General features: G+C 40.6%; 2 protein-coding genes across 4 annotated transcripts; both read left to right on the top strand.

Moving 5' to 3' along the window:
• The first annotated feature begins 1,717 nt into the window (after positions 1–1,717).
• LOC130139241 (putative disease resistance protein RGA3) lies at positions 1,718–5,250 on the top strand. Its single transcript, XM_056315778.1, has 3 exons — positions 1,718–1,970; positions 2,107–5,180; positions 5,230–5,250. Exons 1-3 carry the CDS (start codon positions 1,718–1,720, stop codon positions 5,248–5,250), a joined length of 3,348 nt encoding a protein of 1,115 aa, XP_056171753.1.
• Positions 5,207–7,770, top strand: LOC115680485 (disease resistance protein RUN1-like). Of its 3 annotated transcripts, none has more exons than XM_056316065.1 (4): positions 5,207–6,263; positions 6,453–6,737; positions 6,824–7,097; positions 7,423–7,627. In XM_056316065.1, the coding sequence occupies exons 1-4, from the start codon at positions 5,295–5,297 to the stop codon at positions 7,428–7,430; spliced, it is 1,536 nt and encodes a 511-aa protein (XP_056172040.1). In that variant the 5' UTR covers positions 5,207–5,294; the 3' UTR covers positions 7,431–7,627. The 3 variants fall into 3 exon arrangements, with proteins under 3 accessions (XP_056172040.1, XP_056172039.1, XP_030460150.2); XM_056316064.1 differs by lacking the exon at positions 7,423–7,627 and adding an exon at positions 7,201–7,365; XM_030604290.2 differs by having other exon boundaries at positions 5,208–6,263; positions 6,824–7,770.
• Positions 7,771–13,781: the final 6,011 nt, after the last annotated feature.

Genomic DNA, 13,781 nt, shown 5'->3' with positions numbered 1-13,781 from the left:
AGGCAGAGGAGCATGGTGGTCGGTAGCAAGAGGCGGTTAGCCGGCGATGGCCGGCGATCGACGGCGGGAGGCGGCCGACAAGTGGCTGCAAACGACAGTGAGAGGTGGCGGTGGGCGGGTGGCGGCCGGCGTTGGGTGGCGGTGAACGGCAAAGGACGACGGGGGGAGGAGGAGATTGGCGAAGGACGCTGGCCTGAGGCGGTTGACGACAGGAGGTGATTGGCGATGGCGAGAGGCGGCTGGCGACAGTAGCGAGTGGCAAGGGGGTGACCGGCTAGTAGTAAGAGCGAGCGATGAGCAGAGTTTTTGTTTCTCATTTTTGTTCCAGAAATAGAAAAATAGATTTATTTTACTTTTGATTTCTGTTCCAAGCCTATTTCTAAAGTAGAAATTTGTTCCCGAAATAGAAAAATGAAATTACGTTCCTAAACGGATTTTTATTCCAAACCTGTTCCTGATAATAAAAAAATAGAAAAATAGAGAAACAGAATTAATTTCATGCGCGCCCTAGTTATCAGCAGGAGTACTGTGTAGACCGGCCAATCAAGTGGATCCTCAAAGAGCGGAGGACTTAGATTAACCAAAATGAAACGGTGTGGAATGAACAATTGCTGAATAACTTGCTTGAAGAGCATATAGTGGAGGAAATCGTGGCTGGAATATAGACTGGTTTGGACAGCGGACAAAGCTGGAAGCTTTACGGTAAAAACCGGCATTTCTCACAACCGTACGCGGAAATTGGACTGCCGATGTAATTTTGGCACATCCCACATGAAATGTTGCGGGCGTAGTGTCGGTGCAGGAGGTGAGAATGCGAGGGGATTAAGGAGGGCACTCATGGCTGCGCTTAGTCAAGAACATTGTATTAAACTGGATTTTCAATGTTGATTATTTATTAACTAAACCTAATTTGTCCTCTTCTGGATGACATTGAACTCTGGTTATTTCGTAATAAAACTCTAGACCATCTCAATTCCAAAAGATTTTCAAAAGAGAATGGTTGTGGAGCCGCTTAGCAAATTTCTTTCTCATTTCCAACTCTCCCCCCTCTTATGATTTGCTATAGATCTAATAAAGTGAATATCAGAACAGGCCGTACGTAATTAATTCGGCCCAACGCAGCAGTGTAAGGATTGAAAATCGCCTAAGTGTAATGTGATTTGGAAATGCTGTAGGATTAACGGTGTTCTTTCATTGCAATGCCATGTTTACTTTCGCTCGTGAAGATGATACATCTTCTAAAAATCTTTAACGCGGCGGTGGCACAGTTACTCAGATTTTTAATCCCTCGATTTTTTTTCTTTTTTTTTTTTATTCTGGTCGAAAATCCCTATATTGTTGTTAAAAATTTTAAAATTCTCCAGCCCCCCAAAATCTCACCAACCAAAGATGCCGTGAACGACCTAAACCACCCTGTAAAAGTAGGCCAATAACATAATAGATGACCTTTTTCTTTTTTTTATTATTCGATCTCTGATCTGTAAATTTCCAAGAAAAAAGAAAAAGGAAAAAATACAATCGACATTTGGTTCCTCTCTATATCATCCGTTGACTCTTGAAAGAAAAAGGAGAAAAAGAGGGAGCAGGATCGCCATCGCTTCAACCCCGAGGAGCTATGGCGGATGCGATCGTCTCGAAGGTAGCTGGAACTCTGGACGATTTCGCAGAGGATGGGAAATCAAGGGAATCGTTTCCGCTCTCCAGAAGGTAGTCCCCGATGTCGGAGAAGCGGAGCTTCGAAAGCTTTGCAATCGAAGCATGGGTCAAAGAGGCTTTCTATGATGCGGAGGATTTGCTCGAGGAAAATGGAACATTTGGAGTTACGCGACGAGGATTGCCGAGCAAACATGAGAAATCGAAGCAGCAGGTAAAGTACCTTCTTTTCACCTCCGAACCAACTTGCTCTAGGGGGCTGAAGAATATTAGGGAGAGAGTAGAAGGAATCGCTGCTAGAGGGAGGGAGGGATTTGGTCATAAACAGTTATTGTAATGCGCTCTCTCTCTCTCTCTCCTCCGTTGCTCTCTTGCTCTTTAGCTTGAGCGATTCATTTTGACCACTACCCACCAAATCTCCGCCTCTTCTTCATCCCCTTCTCCTCTCATCAGTCTTCACCAAGACTGACCCGATAGTTTCAATCATGGAACCTTCCGATTCCTCCGGCAAAGGAACGCCGCCGCCGCCGTCGCTGCAGCAGCTGCGGCGACAGCGGCTGCGGCAGCTGCGGCGACAGCGGCTGCGGCGACAGCAGCTGCGGCTACAGCGGCTGCAGCAGCTGCGGCGACAGCGGCTGCAGCAGCTGCGGCGACAGCGGCTGCCCCAGCCGACCAAGAAGCAGGTCCAGGTTCGGGGCCCCCCGCCCTCCCCGCTCCGGATCTCCAAAGATTCCCACTCCATCAGGAAGCCGCCACGACACCCGCCGCCGCATGCGGTGGCCTCCTCTGCGGCGGACCGGCAGCAGCCCACGATCTTCTTCGACATCAGCCCGAAGGTCATCCACGTCGAGGAGGGGAACTTCGTGTCCATCGTCCAGCAGCTCGCAGGGTCCTCCTCCAGCGACCTCTCCCCGGCGGCCAGGCTGGCGGCGATAGAGCGGACCTGCCCGTCGGGCAGAGAAAAGGGTTTCGCCAGCATCGCCGCGAAGGCGGAGCTAGGCGGGGCCGGTGACGATGACCTATTGGATATGTTGGGAGAAGTCGAGCTGCGTCAGATTCAGGGGATACTGTCGCCAGCGCCAGGGGCTCTCCCGGCTATATCGGCGGGGTTCTTCTCGCCGGCGACAGATGTGCAAGTAAATAGAGGATCGAGGAAGAGACTGCGGCGGAAGAGACTGCGGCCTGACACTTTTGTTATAGGGAGAGATGGTGCTAAAAGAGCAACTGCCAATGCCGCTGTTAATTTTGACTTAGAGAGTGGATCGGGGAAGGGAGAGCAGTCAGACTGCTTTGTGTACGAGGAGGAGATTATAGGGAGAGATGAGGTTAAAGGCGCATTTTTGAAGTTTTTGTTAGACTCTTCTTACACTAAAGAAAATATTCCAGTGCTTTCAATAGATGGTGAGAGTGGGATTGGAAAGACTGCTCTTGCTCGATGTCTATACAAAGATGAGATGGTCAACCGGCATTTTGATTTAACGATGTGGGTCTGTGTGGGTGACTTCTCTGATTTCAAAATGGTATTGCGAAAAATCATAGAAAGTGCAACCACAGAGAGAGCAGATGACATTGGGTTGGAACAATTGCAATATCAACTTAAGGAACACATTGCTGATAAAAAGTATCTCCTAGTTATCGACGATGTTTCGTATGGTTTTGCTGGACAATGGAAGAGCTTGGGAAGACTATTGATGGGAGGTACCAAAGGTAGCAAGATTCTGATTACTACACACGATGACTCAGTGTCGGGTTTGATTGGCACAACCTTATCCTATTGTCTTGGGGCCCTTTCAGAAAGCTCATCTCTAGATTTATTGATGAGAATGGCTTGTAAGGAAGAAGAAGAGACTGGAGATTCATATAAGCTAACTATCGGGAGGTGGATAGTCAAACAATGTCTTGGAATCCCTTTGGCTTTACGAACAATCGGAAGTACATTATTCTTCAAGAAAACTGAAGCTGAGTGGTTACATTTTGAGCACGAGATCTCGGAAGTTTATACAGAGTCAGATTATAATCCCGTATGCTCATATCTTAAGCATAGTTATTTTCATCTCCCATCCCATCTCAAACGGTGCTTTGCCTTCTGTTCATTGTTTCCCAAAGATTGGGTGATTGATAAACTAATATTGACCAGCCTCTGGATGGCAGAAGGATTTATCCGGCCCCTAGACGACGTAGATCGGGATATGGAAGATATGAAAGATATGGAAGATATTGCTCATGACTATTTCATGGATCTTGTTAGGAGGAATTTCTTTCAAGACTGCACTAAAGATGAACTTGGCAATGTGACGACTTGTAAGATGCATGATTTAGTGAATAAGCTATCATGTGCGGTTACTCTAACTGAGTGTTGTCGATACTTTGGTCTGCCAAGGATGAAAATTGATGAAAGAACTCGTCATGTATCGTGGGATTCAACTTTAGATCTATCACAGGGACTTCCAGCTACTCTACTCAGAGCAAAACATCTCAGGACATTCATCAAAATGGATCAAAGAAAAAGCTCGAGGAGTGAAACTCTAATGGGTGAAGATACTCTTTGTGAACTCATTTATAATTTCAAGTACTTGCGTGCCTTGGATTGTCATGGTAGTGGTATTGAGAAGTTGCCAAGTTCCATTTGTGAGTTGAAGCACTTGACATTTCTAGATCTCTCTGAAAATGAAGGAATCATAATGCTTCCTGATTCTATGACAACATTGCAAACCTTGCAAGTCCTTAAACTCAATTTGTGTTACAAGCTAATAGCATTGCCAAGCGATATAGGAAAATTGGTTAACCTCAGGCAACTGGAGATTAGCAATTGTAATGCCCTATCTCATATGCCACATGGATTGGGCCAGTTGACCCTTTTGCGCACACTAACAGATTTCCTTTTGCCTGGGGATGATTCTTGTTCAAAGAATTGCGGTGTGCTGGGGGAGTTGAATAGGTTAAGCAATTTGAGAGGAAGCCTAAGAATTAAATTTAAGGGAGAAATAGAAGATGCGGTAGCACAAGCAAATTCTGCGAACTTGAAGGAGAAGGATTCCTTAGTTTCGCTAGTATTAGTGTTTGCTGGAAAAGAAAGTGATGAAGTTCTACTCAAGGAGTTGCAGCCAAGCTTAAATCTCCGAAGCTTAGAAATAAGGGGCTATGGCGGCACATTGTTTCCAAGCTGGATGTCTCGCATGCCTAAGTTAGTTGAGCTACGGTTGGTTCATTGTGCAGGATGCAAAATTCTCCCACGACTCAATGAGCTTACTAGCCTCAAGCGTTTGGAAATTGGTGAGCTACCTAAAGTGGAGTACACAGAAAGAGATATTTATACCCTCTCATCACTTCCTAATCTGTCTACATTAGTGATAAGGGAGTGTCCTAATTTGGAATGGATTCCACCACTTCTACATCTCAAGGAGTCGAAACTTCCTAGTTTCCCTTTGGAGTCGTTGCATACCTCAGTTGCCACTATTGAACACGTAATTGGTATTGATGATCGAGTCAACGATGTAATCAAGTTATTGGAAATGGAAGATGATGAGGTTGAGTTGAAACTTCCTAGTTTCCCTTTGGAGTCGTTGCATACCTCAGTTGCCACTATTGAACACGTAATTGGTATTGATGATCGAGTCAAGGATGTAATCAAGTTATTGGAAATGGAAGATGATGAGGTTGAAGTACGCATTATTGGAATCCATGGAACTAATGGAATCGGCAAGACAACCATTGCGAAGGCCGTGTACGACCGACTCTCCTCTTGCTTCGATAGTTGTAGCTTTCTCGCAGAGATTGGAGAAACAGCACAGAACTTCGGTGGTATTCAGTTTGTGCAAACTAAGTTGATATCTGATATTCTTGAGCGAGATGGCGATGTTGCTTCTTTCAATGGAGGAATCAAGTTTTTCCTGGATGTGTTTCGCAATATAAAAGTTCTTATTGTCCTAGATGATGTGGAAGAACTGTCTCATCTTCATGATCTTGTAGGAGACCAACTTGACAGGTTTGCATCTGGAAGTCGGATAATTGTTACTTCAGAAAATGGTGGAATTCTCCAAACATATGCTTCTCGAGGCCTGGCTCGTACCTATGAAGTGAATGAGATGGATAATGATCGAGCTCTTGAACTTTTTCACAAGCATGCTTTAGGAACACACGGTTCAACATCTAGCTTTCCTGAAATTGAGAAGCGCATTATCAAAGCTACGGGGCGGGTTCCATATGTTATTGAAGTTATCAGTTCATTTCTGCGTGGAAAAACAATAGAAGATTGGAGGAAGATAGAGGACTTGATAAAACAACGGAGGGAGAAGTGGAAGGATTGTAGGGAGATATTGAAAATATGTTATGAAGCATTAGATGAAAAGCAGAAACAAATATTTTGGGACATAGCATGGTTTGCCAATGGCGTGGATAGCCGAATTGCATCATATATGTGGTCCCATCGAGATCTTTTGGCTTCTCACCATGTTTTGATGCCCCTAGCAAAAATCGGAGGAGACAACTTACTGTGGATGCATAAACTGTTGCAGCGCCTCAGCGGAACTATAGCTAAAGAAGAATTTCCTGAAAGGCACGGTAGATTATACATGGATTATACAGACCTGAAAGAGATCGATAGGAATGAGGTAATGGCTTCTGGTTCAATGGTTTGCTTTCTTCCACAAAATGAAAGCCTTGACATATGAGGTCTAATTTGTTATCCAGTTTTTTAGTTATTTTACCATCTATAGGTTTTCTTTGCATGCACGGAAAAGAAAACACTTTGTCAAATCGATTATAGCTTCAGATTGATTTGTTACTCTGGGCAAATGTAGGGAATGGAAGAGGTGGAAGTCCTCTGCTTTGACTTCAAAAATCGTTGTCCCCATACATTTACAGAAACAAATTTCAAGAGCATGCCAAACATAAGGTTCTTGAAATTGGATCATGCAAGCATGACAGGAAATTTCGCAAATGTGTTTCCAAAGTTAAGGTGGCTTCGTTGGCAAGGGTGCCCAAGGGATTTCGAAGCAACAGAATTTAATCTGACTGAACTGGTCATTCTTGATCTTTCGTGGAGCAAAGTCACTCAAGACTGGGGAGGTTGGGAGTTAATCAAGGTGGTTTCCTATTTACTGCTCTGATGCATTTATTCTGTTAATTATATGGCAATTGACCTTATGATTTATTCTCTCCTGTTTTACAGATGGAGCAATTGAAAGTCTTGAATCTCACCGGTTGCACTGACTTACTGATAAGTCCTGAATTTTCTAGCTTCCCAAATTTGGAGATACTGATTCTAGAGCGATGCTCTCGGTTGGTCCATTTACGTCCTTCGGTAGGTGGTCTCAAAAATTTGCTTTGCCTGAATTTGAAGTCCTGCACTGAACTCAACATGTTGCCTGCCGAACTGGGTGGCTTGGAAGCTTTGAAAGAGCTCCTCATTGATGAGACTTCTGTGCGTGATATTCCCTTGGTAGGTAATTCGGTAAAAATTGAAACTCTTTCCACCTCCAATTGCTTGTCATTGAGTCTCCCCGACGGAGTTAAAGAGCTGGGGAAACTCCGATGCTTGTCATTCAGGAATTGTTGTTGGATACTAGAACTTCCAGAGTCCAATGGCCAATTGGGAAGCTCTTTAGAGGAGCTGGATATTTCGGGAACAGGCGTTTCAAAATTGCCAGCTTCCTTTGCAAAACTGGAGAATTTGAGAGTGTTAAAGATGGACAATTGCTTCATAAGCGAATTTCCTAGTTTTTTTTGGCGTCTATGTAACCTTGAAGAAATACATGCCTCCTCGTGTAGGAATTTAGAAGGGGAGATTCCTGGAGACATTGGGAATCTAATTCATCTGAGAATCTTGAGGCTGCGAGATTCTGCTATTTCCAGGCTACCTCCTGAAATCGGGCATCTTTCCAAGCTGGAGACTCTTGATGTACTTCACTGCGACATGCTTCATGAGTTGCCAGCACTTCCCTCTGGTTTGGTTATTGTGCATTTGAGTCCAAAATTGAAGGAAAAGGTGTCTAACCTTTTGGGGAAGCATTGTTTCATCACTGTGTAACTTGGCCTTGCCTATGCTCAATAAGTTATCCGGATAATTGTTATTGTTTCTGCTCACATTTCCTTTCAAAGTATCTGAGCTTCCTCTGATGTTTCATGCTCGTTTTTTTAGTTTTTTTGAGGCCCAAAGTATTGCGTGCTGTTTGACACTTGCTGATGGTGGATCATCCGAAAGACGGCGATCACACTTTGACGTTGCCTGGCGGTGATTTTTTTTTAACCCTTAGGGTGACCGCGGTCTCTCTCGCAAGTCTTTCTCAAGACCTTTTAATTGTTGTAGTAAATTATTAATAAAAGATTAATTAAAGCAATAGTTGGGGACCGTAGTAAGTTAATGGCGAGGAGGAATCGAGCAAACGGGGGGCTTCATTTGATACTAGGCGCGGGCATTTCCATTGTGCATATTTTTGAATCATTAATAATCCATTGTTATGTAAGAGAAAAAGATGAGATTTGTATAACTTGTTTTATAGTTTTGTGAAAAAAATATCATACTTTATGAAGGTCTAAGATTATTGTGGTATAAATAAACGTCATAATTTTGAGTTTCCGGAGAACATAAAATATTAATAAAAAATTATCTCTTACGTATAATAATGAAATCTATATTTGAAATAAGTCTATTCATAAAGTAAAATATAAAAATAAGACAAATATAAAATGATCTTTTTTTCTAACTGAATTGCAATGTAAACTTTTTTTCTTCAAACTTTTATTGCATGTTTGAGACAAATATCTATTCTAGTAATATCAAAGTAACGGGTGTAATTTATTCCATTTGACAATCCGCATAATTAAAAGAAAAAAAATTAATGGATAGTGTCATATGTTAACAAAAGTTATTTCATTTCTCAAAGTGAAATTTATTTATTCAATGTAATTTTTCTACTGGACTAAATGAAATTTACTCGAATGAAATCAATTAAAGTTTTAATTAGCTAGAATACATAACCCATATCTAGGATGCGATTTGAATGTTTTATTTTTGTCCATTTCAACTTTTTTATAACTAATTTGATTCTAAGATATTGAAATTAAATAAAATTCATTCGTGTCATCAAATAATCTATTTTAAAAGTCATAAGATAGTAGTATTTGTATCTTTTAATTAAGCGATAGATGTAAAGAAATAGGCTATATATTGAAATTCTAAGTGCAATATTCTTAAATGACTGATATTCTCTAACAAACGATATGATTTATATTATAAAATTATAGATAATAAGTTTAAATATGGGGCATGACATTTGAAATTTGATGGGTTTCCTTAATTTCAATACTTTTATTTTTATAAAAAGTAAACTATATCATTTACTTACCTCACCCAGACGGCGACCTTTAAAGATATCTTTATCTATTTATTCTTTGTTTAGTTTGTTTAGGACCCCATAGTAACAACAAAGAATGCGCTAAACTATTAGTAGGAGTAGAAACTGCGGCGGTTAAGAAGTTGCATCCTTCTAAATAGGAACTAGCCAATCTATGGGTATACTGTGAAGTTACAAAGGTTGTACCTGTGAGCCAACCACCTAAGGCGAAATAGGCACAAGAAAAGAGATGATTTGGGACCAAGACAAAGAAAGTGCTTCTATCGAAGAAGCCCATGCATCTCAATCCGAGTTCGGTTTGAATTTTTGAAATAACCAAGTAAAGGACCAGCCAAAACGTGGGTATGGTTGAACCAAACTCGTGATTAATTATACTTGGTGGTACGAAAAATCGAATCTCTATTATCTACCTCATTCACGGACGCATACCCTTGTTCTTTAACTGATGAGCCTACTCCATGTAGAATCGAGAACAATAAAACAGAGGTATAAAAATATCTACAGGATAGGAGAGATGAGGCTGAATCTTATCTTTTATTCAGAATTTTGAAGCCTTTTAAATAGGCAAAAACATAAAAGAAACATGACCAAAACCCATGACAACCCAATGATCTGCATAAATCAATTACTCCACTAGCTCCTAAAAACTAGGACAACTGAGAAACAAATTAGCTAAACGTGCAGAACAGGAAACAACTATTATTTCAATAGTCCCTCCCTTAAACTGATGTTTGCTAACATTCAGTTTAAAGCATTAATTGTTTTCAGTGTGCAGACACCTAGTAACTTTCTGAGCTTCACGAACGACTCCATCTTGAGGGCCTTGGTGAATATATTAGCAACTTGATCTTCACTCCTGCAGTAGATTAGATCAATTGTTCCATCATTGCTAAGATCTCTCAAGAAATAAAACTTCACATCAATGTATTTGCTTCTTCCATGTAGCACAGGATTCTTGGAGAGTTTGATTGCTGAGTTGTTGTCACAAAAAATTTTAGTAGCTCCTGGTTGCTTGAATTGCAGCTCCTCAAGAATTCTCCTTAGCCAAATAGCTTGACAAGCACAAGTTGTAGCAGCAACAAATTCAGCTTCTTCTGTACTTGACAAAGTGACAATTGGTTGCTTTTTGGATGACCACGAAATAGCACCTGTCCCAAACATAAAAGCATAACCCGAAGTGCTCCTCCTATCATCTTGATCTCCTACATAATCACTGTCAGCAAACCCCAGCAAATTGGACTTTTCACCCTTCTTGTAAAATAGCCCAAAGTCTCTAGTTCCTTACAAGTAACAAAGAATTCTCTTGGCAGCTAACAATGCATTTCTGTAGGATTATCCATATATCTACTGATTAAACTCACATAATACATTATGTCCAGTCTTGTTGCAGTTAGATACATCAAACTACCCACAATTTGTTTGTAAAGTGTGCTGTCAACTTTCTTCCCTTCATGATCTTTGTGTAGCTTTAAGCCAAACTCAACTGGAGTGTTTACAAGATTAACATGTCATCACAATTTCCAGTAAATATAAGATCATCAACATACAAGCAGACAATGAACATTTTCCCCTTATCTCCCATCTTAACAAAAAGTGTATGCTCGTGGGGACATTTCGAAAAACCAACTTTAAGAAAATAAGTCTCAATGCGACTAGACCAAGCCCGTGGGGCTTGTTTTAGTCCATAAAGGGCTTTCTTCAATCTTTAAACTTTATGCTCATTTCCAATCTTGACATAACCAGGGGGTTGTTCGACAAATCCATGTTCCTCTAAGTACCCATGCAAGAATGCCGATTTGACATCTAGCTAGAAAATAGGCCAAGAATTCCGTATCGCCAATGCAACCACCAATCTGATTGTGTCAGGTCTTGCAATTGGAGAAAAAACTTATGTATAGTCGATCCCGTATTGCTGCTTGTATCTCTTGGCTACCAAGCGTGCCTTGTACTTGTTAACTTCACCATTTTCTTTCAGCTTTGTTTTGAAGACCCACTTTACACCAATAGTTTTGTGTCCATTCGGAAGATTGGATAGCTCCCAAGTACATTTCTTTCAATGGCATCAATTTCAACATCCATCGCTTTTTGCCATTTTTCTTCTTTGACAACACTCTCAAAAGTTGTAGAGTCATAGTCTGAAAATAAAGCAAAGTGAGTAATTGGATCTTCAATTCCAGTTACCTCATAATTTTCCATCCAAGTAGGCCTTCTTCTAACACGGCGAAGAGATTGAGCTTCTTCTTCATTGACTTCAGTAACTGTTGGTGAAGTTTCAACGGCTGTAGAAGTTGTATTTGATGAATTTTCGAGCATAGAAGGTGCTGAAATTTGCTCCTGTTCATCATCATTGTCATAAAAGACTTGGGTAGGCTACTGCCTATTTCAATCTCAAGTGTTCTCTTGATCAAAAACAACATCCTTGTTGGTCACAATCTTCTTTGTCAGTGGATTGAATAATTTATATGCTTTGGATGCTTCACTTACACCAAGAAAGACACATTTTTCAGCCATGTCATCAAGTTTCTTCCTTTTCTCATCCGAGACAAGGGCATACACGATGCATCCAAAGATTCTGAAGTGATCTACAGCTGGTCTTCTCCCACTCCAAGCCTCTTCTGGTGTCATATTTTGAACAGCAAAAGTTGGACTTCTGTTCAAAACATGAATGCTCCAGTTTACTGCTTCCGACCAAAAAGTCTTTGGAACTCTTCCTCTTGCCAACAAGCTTCCCACCATGTTGAGAATGGTTCTATTTTTTCTCTCAGATACACCATTTTGTTGTGGTGTATATGCTATTGTAAGCTCTCTTCGAATGCCATGCTTTGCACAAAAAACTTCAAATTCTTTTGAGCAATATTCACCACCACGATTTATTCGAAGGGTCTTAATGGTCTTTCCTGCTTCATTTTCCACACAAGCTTTGAAGCTTTTAAATGTAGAGAAAGCTTTTGATTTTTCCTGTAAAAAATAAACCCAAGTTTTTCTAGAAAAATCATCAATGAAGGTTATTAAGTGTCTTTTACCTCCATTAGAAGATGGGTTTATTGGATCACAAATGTCCGAATACACCAGCTACAAAACATCCTTTGCTCTCCATGACTTCAAATTCTTTTTAGCAATATTTACCACCATGATCTATTCGAAGGGTCTTAATGGTCTTTCCTGCTTCATTTTCCACACGAGCTTTGAAGCTTTTAAATGTAGAGAAAGCTTCTGATTTTTCCTATAAGAAATAAACCCAAGTTTTTTCTAGAAAAATCATCAATGAAGGTTATTAAGTATCTTTTACCTCCATTAGAAGATGGGTTTATTGGATCACAAATGTCCGAATACACCAGCTGCAAAACATCCTTTGCTCTCCATGACTTCCCTTCGAGAAATTGAGAACGATGTTGTTTGCTAACAACACATTCTTCACAGACTTGGGAAAGAGTAGTAATTTTAGGAAGACTTGTCACCATGTTTTTCTGTTGAAGGGTCTTCAATCCACCAAAACTCAAGTGGCCATAGCGAAAATGCCATAACCATGAGGGATCTTTCATTTCAGCCGTCAGATAAGATTGAATACTTTCAATCTTTAATGGAAACAATCTGTTTAAACTCATATGAACAACTACAATAGCACCTCTAACAAAATCATAAATTTCACAAGCACCCTTCTTAATAGTGATAGCATAACCCTTTTTTTTGTAACTGACCAGCACTCAATAAGTTACTTTTCAGGTCAAGAACATACAACACGTTAGAGATCGTTTCTATAAAACCATTCTTGGTTCTTATCTTAATATCACCTTTTCTCATCACTTTCACAGTAGAATGATCACCAAAACTCACAATAGAATGAAAATCTTCATTTAGATAAAAAAGAAGAAAACTTACTTCCACTCATGTGGTTACTGCAGCTTGTATCCACATACCAAATATCTGACTCAAGTTTCTTTTCATCTTGAACAGTTATCAACAAAGTTTCTGCTTCCTTCTTTTCGAAAAAATTTGAACTCTCTTCCTTGTCTTTATCATTAGGCAGCCTAGTATAACATTCAGATGCATAATGACCAAATTTATGACATCTAAAGCACTCTACCTTGGATTTGTCAAGATCCCGTCCTCTGCCTTCGCCTTGAGATTGGTCAATATTGGCTTTGAAATTCCTGCTGACATCTCTATTTCCTCGATCTCCCCTTCCTCTAACTCTACCTCTACCCCTTCCTCTGAAATTGTGGGAATGAGTATTGGTAGAAGCCTTCAACGCTTGCTCCTCTACTGTTGATCTTTTGTTCATCTTTTGTTCATGGACTAATAAGGAGCTTTGCAATTCATCAAGAGAGAGTGCATCTATGTTTTTCAACTCTTCAATTGAGCAGACAACATAATTAAACTTTGGTGTCAGGGAACACTAAATCTTCTCCACGATGGTGATGTCGTCCATCTTCTTGCCATGGAATCGCATCTTGTTGCTGATCTCCATTGTTCTGGCACAATAGCTGGTGACAGATTCTCCATCCTTCATCGCTAGTATCTCAAAATCCCTTCTCAAGGCTTGAAGCTATGCACGCTTCACCCTAACAGAGCCTTGATATTTCTTCTTCATAGAATCCCAAATATCCTTGGAAGTTTCTTTGCAAAGAATAGTTTCCAAAATGGGACGATCAATAGCTTGAAAGAGATAATTTTTTTGCCTTCAAGTACTTTAGCTTTCTAGCTTCCAGTTATGCTTTTTGGGAATCTGTCAAAGCCGTGCTTGCTAGTGGCTCTTGAATTCCAGATTCGACG

Source organism: Syzygium oleosum, unplaced genomic scaffold (genome assembly GCF_021117445.2).
Source record: "Syzygium oleosum isolate NSW1041296 unplaced genomic scaffold, Sole_v2.1 Sole_v2.11, whole genome shotgun sequence".
Classification (NCBI taxonomy): Eukaryota; Viridiplantae; Streptophyta; class Magnoliopsida; order Myrtales; family Myrtaceae; genus Syzygium; species Syzygium oleosum.
The sequence above is the reverse complement of the archived record's forward strand: the minus strand, read 5'-3'. Positions and strand labels throughout refer to the sequence as shown.

Excerpts from the sequence above, each read along its gene's own strand:
- LOC130139241 (XM_056315778.1), top strand. The coding sequence starts at position 1,718 with ATGTCGGAGAAGCGGAGCTTCGAAAGCTTTGCAATCGAAGCATGGGTC. Across the intron at positions 1,971-2,106 it reads TAGAGGGAGGGAGGGATTTG|TCTTCACCAAGACTGACCCG; the intron begins GTCATAAACAGT and ends TCCTCTCATCAG. Across the intron at positions 5,181-5,229 it reads TGGAAATGGAAGATGATGAG|TTGCCACTATTGAACACGTA; the intron begins GTTGAGTTGAAA and ends TGCATACCTCAG.
- LOC115680485 (XM_030604290.2), top strand. The coding sequence starts at position 5,295 with ATGGAAGATGATGAGGTTGAAGTACGCATTATTGGAATCCATGGAACT. Across the intron at positions 6,264-6,452 it reads AAGAGATCGATAGGAATGAG|GGAATGGAAGAGGTGGAAGT; the intron begins GTAATGGCTTCT and ends GGGCAAATGTAG. Across the intron at positions 6,738-6,823 it reads GAGGTTGGGAGTTAATCAAG|ATGGAGCAATTGAAAGTCTT; the intron begins GTGGTTTCCTAT and ends CCTGTTTTACAG.